Source organism: Sciurus vulgaris (assembly GCF_902686455.1).
Source record: "Sciurus vulgaris genome assembly, chromosome: X".
Classification (NCBI taxonomy): domain Eukaryota; kingdom Metazoa; phylum Chordata; class Mammalia; order Rodentia; family Sciuridae; genus Sciurus; species Sciurus vulgaris.
In genome coordinates, this window is record NC_136471.1 from 85,648,905 (window position 1) to 85,659,816 (window position 10,912).

Genomic DNA, 10,912 nt, shown 5'->3' on the forward strand with positions numbered 1-10,912 from the left:
ATTTTTTCTTTGTTGAAATGCTCACTTTGTTCATGCATGAGAGTTCAAGCTGCCACTTTGTTCTCTATAGTCTGTGGGATATCATATTCCGGACACAGTCAGCTCTCTGAAACAGGTGAGAAAGAAACCAGTCTTTCAGGTAGCTCCTGATGAAGTGGAGTATTAGATATGTACTCAAATTCCTTCTGTCCTCAGGTAGAAGCTGTTACTTGGAGTTCTGTCTGGATTTTATAGTACTATGCTAGGAGTGGGGATTAGTATGTCTTCTCTTTTAGGTCATTAAAATTATTACTTTAGAGATTTTCCCATGTACTAGGCTAATATTTTCTTGACAAAATAAAAATGTCAATAATTAGTTCCTCCAGCTAAACTAACCCACTAACCCACTTTTCCTCTTTCTTTTTGTCTATTCAAGGTTCTGGTGTGGGATGTATAACCGCTTTGACAAAGGCCTGCAGCCCAAACAGAGTATGCTAGAAAGCCTCCTGGAAATTAAGAAAAGGAGAGCAATGCTTGAAGCAGATGTGTATGAACTAGAAAAGGTGAGGAGAATGGTCCCAAAAAAGAGATTCTCTTGTCCCTTCTTAGTAGGCCTATCCTGTTTGGAGTAGAATTGGTACTTGTAGAATGCCACCTGGATGACTTATTATAGTCTTCTGACTTCTAAGGGTCCTATGTCTAAAAAGCTCAGAATATAACGCTTTTCCTTTCCATAGCATGGTAAATATCTAGTTAAACAAGTGGATTGGTTTCCTCTTTGGATTTGGACTGAATGATTAGGTGGAACAAGAAGAAATGACAAGGACTGGGGCTGTAGCTCAGTGGTAGAGCACTTGCCTCACACGTGTGAGCCACTGGGTTCAATCCTTAGCACCACATAAAAATAAATAAAATAAAGGTATTGTGTCCATCTACAACCAAAAAGAATTTTTTTTAAAAAAGAAGGAATGACAATAAATCTGTGTTGGACACTTTATGTACCATATTTCCTTATATCCTTTAAGGAAACTTATTAGGGGCTGGGGCTATAGCTTAGTGGTAGGGCACTTGCCTAGCATGTGTGAGGCACTGGGTTCAATTCTTGGCACCACATATAAATAAAATTTAAAAATGTCCATTGACAACTAAAAAACATAAAAAAAGAAACTTGTTAGGTATTACCTCTGTTTATAGAAGAAGAAATAGAAATTCAGAGAACTCAAGTCACTCAAATTCACATATAATAAAGTTGAAAACTGGGGTATACCCTGCATCTTCTTACTAGCAAATCTTACCTTGTACTACCTCATGCTATGTCTAAAGGATATTTTCACTTTCAAGGTTAGAACATTGATATACTTTACAATAGTGATTCTTTGGGATTTACACCCCTTTAAAATATGAAGAAAATGACAAATATTTTCCTCAGGAACTATTAGGTATGTACATGCTTTATACTAGTACATACAATTTTAAGCATAATTAAAAGGAATCAACAGACTTTGAAAGCCCATCTATGAGTTCATGAACACCAATAAGAGCTTCCTCCTTATTGTACAGGAATATCATTTTTAATTTATTGGAAATCATAAAATCACAATGATATGAAATAAAATGGTGATAATCTTTGGAGAGAGGTATTGGATAGTTTCATTTCAACTTCTCATTTTGTATTTTATTGTATTCTGTAGTTTCTTTTTCTCTTTTATTGTTTTGATTCATTGTACACAAATGGGGTATAACTTTTCATTTATCTGGTTCTACACAATGTAGAGTCACACTGTTTTTGTGATCATACATTTACATAGGGTAAAGATGTTCGTCTCATTCCATTATCTTTCCTCCCCCTCCCCCCTTCCCCACCCCTCAATTCCCTCTACACAATCCAGTGTTTCTCCATTCTTCCCTTATCTCCTCCCCCTGTTATGTATCATCATCCACTTATCAGAGAAAACATTTGACTTTTGGTTTTTATGGGATTGGCTTAGTTCACTTAGCATGATATTGTCCAGTTCCATCCATTTACCTGAAAATGCCATAATTTTATTCTTTATGGCCGAGTAATATTCCACTGTGTGTGTGTGTGTATGTGTGTGTGTGTGTGTGTGTATACCAGAGTTTATTTATCCATTCATCTATGAAAGGACATCTAGGTTCGTTCCACAATCCTAGCTATTGTGAATTGAACTGCTATAAACACTGATGATGTGGCTGCATTACTGTAATATGCTGATTTTAAGTCTTTTGGGTATAAACCAAGGAGTGGGATAGCTGGGTCAAATGGTGGTTCCATTCCAAGTTTTCTAAGGAGTGTCCACACTGCTTTCCAGAGTGGCTGCACCAATTTGCAACCCCACCAGCAACGTATGAATGTTCCTTTTTCCCCACATCCTCACCAACACCTGCTGTTGCTTGTGTTCTTGAAAATAGCCATTCTAATTGGAGTGAGATGAAATCTTAGTGTGTTTTTTATTTGTATTTCTCTAATTACTAGAGATGTTAAATACTTTTTTATGTATTTGTTGATTGCTTGTAGATCTTCTGTGAAGTGTCTGCCCCGTTCCTTAGCCCATTTATTGATTGGGTTCTTTGTATTCTTGGTGTAGAGTTTTTTAAGTTCTTTATGAGGACCGAGGCCCACCTGGTTGAGAGCTTCATGTATTCTGTATTTTCTATCTTTACAGTTGTATTGCCTTTTTTAAAAAGTTGTTCGAGTGATAATATTATGGGCAATTTTAGTTTTTATTCTCTGTATTGAAAAAAGAAAGTTAATAATATATACATCCATATATAACATGTGTATGTGTGTGTGTGTGTGTGTCTCTGTCTGTGTGTGTAAGAAATCTTTAAAGGAGAACTCAAGGGAGTGATCTGAGCCTATTTGAAATGAAACTGAGTCTCTCTCAGGAATCCAAGAAATCAGTCAGGGATAAGTGAGAGGGCTAGGTTGAGAAAAGGATACCTGTTCTGGGGCCTTTTGGAAAAGTCTATGAAAACTAAAAAGGGAGGAAGAAATCCTAAGAAATTTCCCTACTTCTCAATTCTGCTTAGGGCTGCTTGTTTCCTATGATTATAAGTCATGCTTCAGATTTCACTTTGTTTTTGTTTATTTTTAACAGAACCAAGTAGCTGGCTGTTGCCTCTCAAGAATACTTTCAAAAGTTTGCAATCTGATACAATCACAACACATGTATTTTCACAATAAAAATATGTTCACTTACTTATAGGGCACAAACAAAACCAACTTATCTGGCCTAAACAGCACACCCTTTCTAAGAATTCTTTTCTAAATGGTGTCCCTCCTCTGTCCTTCAAATAAACCCATAGGGACCCTAGATTTCGAAGCAGCTCAGTATTTTCAATATTTTGAAAAGACATCCTTGTCAACTTGTTTAATATAAAAACAAGTGTCCAGCTTTGGTTCTGCTGGTAGTAAAGCCAAATCAACAAACATAATACAGCTATTCAGTTCTCAGAGTTTGCAGTCTAAATGGGAAAGAAAGAAAAATCTTTGAAAGGAGTTTTTCTAATTGGAAATATACCATTTTCACTGTTCTTATCAGTATACTCAAGGTTTTATAGTTATTCTCTTGATGGATGAAAAATGACAATGTGATTTCCCTGTTACTTAATTCCCTTTTGTTCTATCTAATTATTCCCCCAAGATGCAGATGCAGATGCAGGGTCAGACCCCAACTTTCTACTTTCTAAATGTGTGAATTTGAGTGACATACTTCACTTCTTTTAGCCTCAGTTTCCTCATCTGTAAATACAGGGAATATTTAACTAATAGTTTCTTATATGGAAAGAAAATATTTTACATAAAGGCATTTTACATAGAGGCATACAGTAAACGTTAGTGATAGTCTCCCTTGCCCTCCTCAATCCCAGAAATAAATTGCATTTATAATATTTATCATAAATGGGAACTTTTATAAATATACAACTTTTAAGGTTCTTTTCTGATAGAACTTTTATAAAGCACAATGGCAAGTTATGAAGAAAAGATGCTTGAGAGGGCAGGGGCAAACAGTAATTTTCTACCATAAAAGTGACAGCAGCAGGATCTTTGCAGGTTGATGTGATATTTGTCCAGATTTTTGTTTCCTGTTTCTAATTCTTTTTCAACCATTCCTTGCTCCTGAAACAGAAACTGAAAACCCGTGATGAGACACCCGAAGAAGTCTGTACCTGCTCTCAATTAGGGAATTTATTGTGCCAGCATCTAGGAAGTCCTTTGGCCAATCCTCTGGGCTTTATGGGTATTGATGGAGACCTAAATACACTGATGGAGAATGGCACCCTGTCCAGGGAAGGAGGCCTCCGAGCTCAGATGGATCAAGCAAAAAGCCAATGTGCAGACCTCCGCCATGACTGTTGTGGGATCATAGGCAGCCTTAGGGCCATAAATATCTCTGGAAATGTGCACATCTCTGGAGATATAGGCATCTCTGCAGCCTCAGGCATCTCTGGTGACATGGGCATCTTTGGGGCTGTGGGCTTCTCTGGAGACATGGGCATCTCTGAGGTCACTGGCATCCCTGGAAAAATGGATATTTCTGAGGCCATGGGATTCTCTGGAGGCATGGGTTTCTCTGATGACATGGGCATCATGGAAGACTTGGACATCTCTGAAGACACAGGTATCTTGAAGGCCAGCACCAAGGAATCAGGCTGCTCTAAGAAACAGTGATCTAACTACTTATATGCTTCTCTGCTAGGGGCACCAGTAACAGCCACAATGATCTTTGTTCCATACAGGGCTATGCTGCTATTCTGGTTGGTTTAAATGGGTGACAGACCAGGGCACCCCTCTTCCTACTTAGGAGTCTGGAAAAGGACTTAGGGTCTTTACTAATTAAATGATCACTATACATATGTTAAGCAGTCCAGAATGTAGGCAAGAGAAAATTATGTTATTGTTCTAAAATGGGATTTGACTGTAGAAACATTTCCCTTTAGCTGTTTATTAGGCTGGTTCCACTATTTTCCTTAATAATCAGCCTCCCTTTTTTTTCCATCCTTACTGTGCTAACCTGAGCAAAGTGGAAATATTGTCACAGTGGAAAATTACAATCCAGTTGAAGGGATAGAGAGATGGTATGCAATAGGTAACTGTGAATTACAGAATGCTGTAAAAGAAAATGTACTCTCAGATATGCCTAGTCAAGCAATGTTAGCTAACATTGCCAATAGAGACCCCAACATTTGCGTGATACATAGATCAAAATGATCCTTAATTGTTAGCATGAGTGCATGGGTGCTTGGAGGTTTAAAATATATAAAGACAGTTTTCATAAGTTGCAATTGTTGCTCTCCCCAGCCCACACCCCACTTGGTCTTGTTATTTTGTAGATATCCTGTAGGTTAATTTGAATCTATTACAGGGTAAAATGATCAATTACAAATTAACAGGATTTGAATTAATATTGTTTAATAGCATTCTCAGCATCAGCTCAGGAAGCAACTGATAATCTGAGTGTTCTATCCCTGACTGAGACACGATCTGTATGCTTATTTTGGATTTTTGTTAAACAGTCCCCTTCTTAGTTTTTTTTTTTTAATAAAGACCAGTGGTTTTGCTTATGTAGACATTACATGACATTTATAGACTTTTGGATACAATCAGCACTACTTTTAAAATCTCATAGGTTTCTCGCCTTGTGCTAATGTACATTTTTTAAGTCTATTTTTAGAGCTGGTCCACATACTCCCAGGCGAAAGGGTATATTTCTTATTGTCTAAACACAAGATCATCCACTTGGAGTTATTACATTTACTGGGTTTTCATCTTTCCTGTTGAATATTCAGTCACTCCCACGTGCTAGGAGTAGATAGGGTAGGCCTTAGGCAGTAATTTTTTTAAATTTTAGTTGTCATTGAGCCTTTATTTTATTTATTTACATTTGGTGCTGAGAATGGAACCCAGTGCCTCACATGTGCAAGCACTCTACCACTGGGCTTCAGACAATTTTGACCATGCTGTACATATTGTCAGTATTTCCAGAACTACCAAGGCCAACAGAATCCAGGTCTTTAACCACAATGTTTATTCCAAATACTCCATATGTGGTTTCAGCTCAAAAATTGAACCTGTTGATTCTCACATCCATTTGTGAATACATAAAGTATCTAAAGGGTCACATTATTAGGTGCTTTTCTCTGAAAGAAAGAGGTGCCTTTCAATTTAGGTATGTGATTTAACAGCAGAAGAGAGCCTTCAGGGTAGCTCCTTGATTTCTTACCCACAGCTATTTGATGAACCCAAAATAACCTTTCTTTATAGAGGAAAAAATTCTAAATCATTTTGGTTGTCTTTTTCATATTTTAAATGGGAGTCATTTTTCTATTTACCTCCTCTTGGTAGCTGTTTTAATTCTGTGTTTTTAAAGAACGCTACTTTGTGTCTTTTCCACTCATAAATAGGGACCATTTTTCTATTTACCTCTTCTTGATGGTTGCCTTGATCCTATAATTTTAAAGCATCAAGATGATCTCCTATTGTATAGTCTCTGATCCTTTCTATAATTTGATCTTTGGCTTATACAACCTTAATTATCAGATGTTGCCGGCTGTCATTTGACTTTTTACTTCTGGGAAAAATTATATTTATGTATATTAGTTTGATGTGGAAGCTACCTCTAACCCTGGTTTTGTGAAGGAAGTTGTCAAAAAGGATGACAGTACCAGTCTGTCACAAGTGAGGCTATTCCAGGTCTTGCTTTACACCCAGGGCTTTCTCCCTTATCTCAACCTGAATTTTTAGTGCATTAACTAGAATGACACACCAGCTACAGCTCGTTGAGGGTTTTGAGGGGTCAAAGAAAAAGGAAAATGGCAATATGTAGTTTTTACAAATCCTTTCAAAGGCTATTTTATGATCTCAGCCTTATTTTCAAAGACCTGTGAAAGGTATTACCCAACCTAATTTATTGGATCCAAAATAAAATTATTCAATAGTGAAAAGGTTTTTTTTCAATACAGCTTTAAACTCAGAATTGATAAATAGCAGGTCTGATATTTCCAAAAGCAAAAACAAGGATTTTACAAAGACTGTGTTTTTGTTTTGTTTTGTTTTTCTTTTTCTTTTTTTTTTTTTTCTTTTACTATCTAAGTCCATTGAAGCAATTTCAGCCTCAAGATCTGTGAAGTTAACTTGTTTTATCTTTTGGTTGTTTGTGTTTCCTAACATATCCCATTATTGCTTGTATATAATCAGAACCTTGTGAAAATTCTGTATTTTTTTCTCATCACCAAACATTTCCCTTGTTTTACAATTGGATTTGAAAATCTGAGAGAAAAATGTTCAGTGGAATCCAAACACTGATTTGCTGGTAAAATCCCAGTAGCTATCACTACTCAGGAGCCCAGGAATAAAGTAGAAATTCCTGAAGGAAACTGTCAAGGCTACTAGAAAAGATGATTTATTAATGGCTTTCATTTCATATTCTCATATAGCACCTATACTGAAAAAGAAACGTGACCCCTTCCCCCACTATCTTCCCCTTCCAATTCCCCAAGCAGAAATTCCATTCCCATATGACTTCCCTACTTAAATAGGAAGGCATTTAACCACCTGCCACTGTCTCATCCACTAATCTGACCTCTGCCTCTTTCCCATACAAGCTTTATATAGGCCTAAGGTCACTGCTTATCTTTTCTAATTATGAGTCAGTCTCAGTTCCTGTGCTGCTAGCCATGCTCAGGTTCTGCATGAACACCATTTTTTTTAAAAATCATTAATTTTTTACTTAGTTAATGACATGATATCTTTATCACAGAATAAATACAGTAATTCTAAGTAGCAGCTAACAGCTGTATTAAAGAAGAAATTCAGGAATAGGGTCCACTATATGAAGGAAAACCCGAAACTGACTAGAACTAACAGCAAGAATGTAGAACTTATCGTGCATGTGTATGGCACATGTATCTTTGGAATGTCACCTTAGAAATTGTGTTCATTTATCACCAAGTCAGTTGCCATTACCTGCCAACATGCATGGACCACCTTTTTCTGGGACATACCTCACATGTCACATGAAGTGAGTCCTTTCCCAAACATTTCCATCTAAAAGGGTACAAGGGTTTTTTAAAGGTACTTTTCATAAATATTTGAGCTTGGCCTGGATTTAGCTGAAAGAGATGTTTAATAGCCAAGGATACTCATGTCAGATCTTTGTTACATACTGAATTTTATTAAACACACGTTTCTTAATATTCTTAGGTTTTCATATGCCATTTGAGAATCTTTCTATGAGAGTATTTTATAAAGTGGCCTTTTTTTCAGTTATGTAGGAAAATGTAAATTACCTTTAACCTTTAAAAAAATTACTTCCCTCAAAAGGGGCATATTACCATGTTCTACATTAGTTTATACTTAGAAAGATTGGTCTTTCTTTCTTCCAGTGATTTAATATCCACACCAAATCTTTCCCCCAACCTCAGACCTCTTCTTCCCAGAATTCTATGGATGATATGAGCTGATATGATTTCAACCCAAATCTGGTTGCCTTCTTCTAATTGCCAAACCTAGAACTGACTTTTGTATAAACATTTTAAAACAAAATAGACATGGCTTAAGCCTTAAGTTTTTTTTCCTGTGGAATTATCTTTTTATATGATATGAAGAAATGAATGGCCTGACAGAAGACACCAACATACAAAGGACAAGGGGAAGGATTTGGGATCATAAAGGAGTTTTCTGTTATCCTATTAAAGGTAATTCAGTTTTTGAAGTATTTGATGGCAACATAGAAGCCTTTCCAAGGGAGAAAAACTACTTTTCTAGCCCTATAAAAGATGTCTTCTCAGATTCTCCAGCTGTGGAACTGACAGTTTGGGCCTTCCCCTTAAATAGGAAGTATTGGTATTGTCACCACTCATGGTAGCCACATCTCCTTTAGATGTCAATGCAAGTAAAATGTGTTACATGATCTGTGATTTGTGACATGAATTCACAAAACACAAATGTGCTTTGAAGGAAGCTGTGTAATTTAGGTATACATGTCTTACAGGGGCTGAACAAATCATATTCAGATATTGGCCTGTGTAAAACCAGTAGCTTCCATGTTAAGTCCATTGCCCTGTCCCTCTTCTTTTCTTTCTTTTTTTTTTTTTTGGGTGGTGCCAGGGATTGAACCCAGGACCTTGTGCATGCAAGGCAAGCATTGTACCCACTGAGCTATATCTCCAGGCCCTGCCCTGGCCCTCAATGTTTTCTGAAGCTTTGAGAATGAACTAGAAGCTATTTATCTTCCAGTGTTGTATTTCAACCATTTTTATGACTGTGTACTCTTTTTAGAGGACCCTACACCAGTCATCACAGAATCCGTTATGGGGAAACTTGTTGGGCGAGAAGAGAGGATCCTACAGAAATACAATTGGCCAGTTAAAATTTTGTGTGCTCCTTAAAATAATATTATTTGCAATCAGTTCCCAAAATGGTCTTTTCCAGGAAGTACTGTGACTGATATATTTTCTTTTAAGACTCTCTTTTACACCAGTAGAAATTCAAGAATGCTATGAATAGTGTGTTTTTGTCAGTAGTTTTCTATATTGCAGGATGTGGCCCTGGGTTTTCTTTTCTTTTAGAGAGTCAAGGATGGTGGGTGGCATTTTCTTCCTTAAAATGTCCACAAAGCAGATTATTTCTAAGCCTCTTCTTTGCTTCTGTAGCTAAATGTATCTTTGGACCCATTACAGGTCAGGTAAGAATATGTACACCAAATTCACTAGATGATCACTGTTCAAAGACCCATATCTCTAGTCACATCTCACAGGTAATTGGCCATGCCAGTTCATACATAAAGTATCTGCAAGTGTCCACCTCACTCATACTTGCAAACACAGTGATTTGCATTTTTGTGTATACTAATGGGAATGCAGAGAACATATCCTAGTTCTGAAATATAGAATGTTCTGTATTCTAGTTTAACGGTGCCTCAGGCTTACAAACAACTAACAAGTTCAGTCCTTTTGGAATGTAACTCACAGTATGACTATTTGTATATGTATGTGTTTACTGTAACTTTAGTAGCATCTGGTCTCATAGGTCATTTGGACGTTCAGATGAAGAAAATTTGTACAAGAATTAAGAAAAAAACTTAGTGCTAAACTTCTAACTTTTATATTGTCCAGCAAAATGTCACGAGGACTCTTATATATGTCAAGCCAGAGATACAAACCAAAGTGAAGCAACTGGACTTCCCTCTGGGATGTATATATCAGGCAGCTTTAGGAGTAGGATTCATATACATGACCAGTTTAATCCATAGCATGTTAATGTCAGCTGCATACCTGTGTGGACATCATACAACTGAAGTATAATTCAGAAATCTGTGTAGGTTCTTTGAGGAGTTGACTTTTCATTAGCTTCAAATTTATAAATGAGTCACATCAGCTCTAATTTGAATATTCCAAGATATAGTAGTGTATATGTTGTGTGTTACCCTGAGTTGTCATACAGCTGGAATATGGATGTGTGAACTAGTCAGAAGGTTCACTGCTAATTTTTTTGTCCAGTGCCAGAGTTAATTGGCCCCCTTCTGCAGTTGTGTTCCAGTTTCAAAATGTTTGATTTGTTGATATTTTCATTCAAAATTAAAAACCATCAATCTTTTGTGTGTGAGAAATTGATGTATATTAGTCACAGATAAAAGAAATGATGGCAAAAATCCCCCAGGTGGTACTGTGGCCTAGCTTCAACAGATGAACCATCTGACAAAGAGAACCTGCAAGTAGGTTCAAATATGCTCAATTGATGTTATATTAAGACTAGACAGGTATCAGAGAGGGAACCTGGTTCTGAATAGCACTGGGGAGTGTAGGTTCTGTCACTGACCAGCTGTGAGGACAAGACCAACACTAACTTAATTCTCAAAAGCATGCTGATGGAACACTAGCTGTTTTGTTCACATTGGAGACAGACATGTTG

The 10,912-nt window shown here is 36.8% G+C and overlaps 1 protein-coding gene across 5 annotated transcripts in view; it reads left to right on the forward strand.

Moving 5' to 3' along the window:
- The window catches only part of MTMR8 (myotubularin related protein 8), an 89,265-nt gene extending 78,668 nt beyond the window's left edge, over nt 1-10,597 (forward strand). For all 5 annotated transcript variants that reach the window (XM_079124106.1, XM_079124107.1, XM_079124110.1 and 2 more), the window contains 2 exons: nt 416-542; nt 4,130-10,597. In XM_079124106.1, the coding sequence (XP_078980232.1) occupies nt 416-542; nt 4,130-4,672 (670 nt within the window). In that variant the 3' untranslated portion in view covers nt 4,673-10,597. The remainder of the gene's footprint in view (nt 1-415; nt 543-4,129) is intronic.
- Nucleotides 10,598-10,912: the final 315 nt, after the last annotated feature.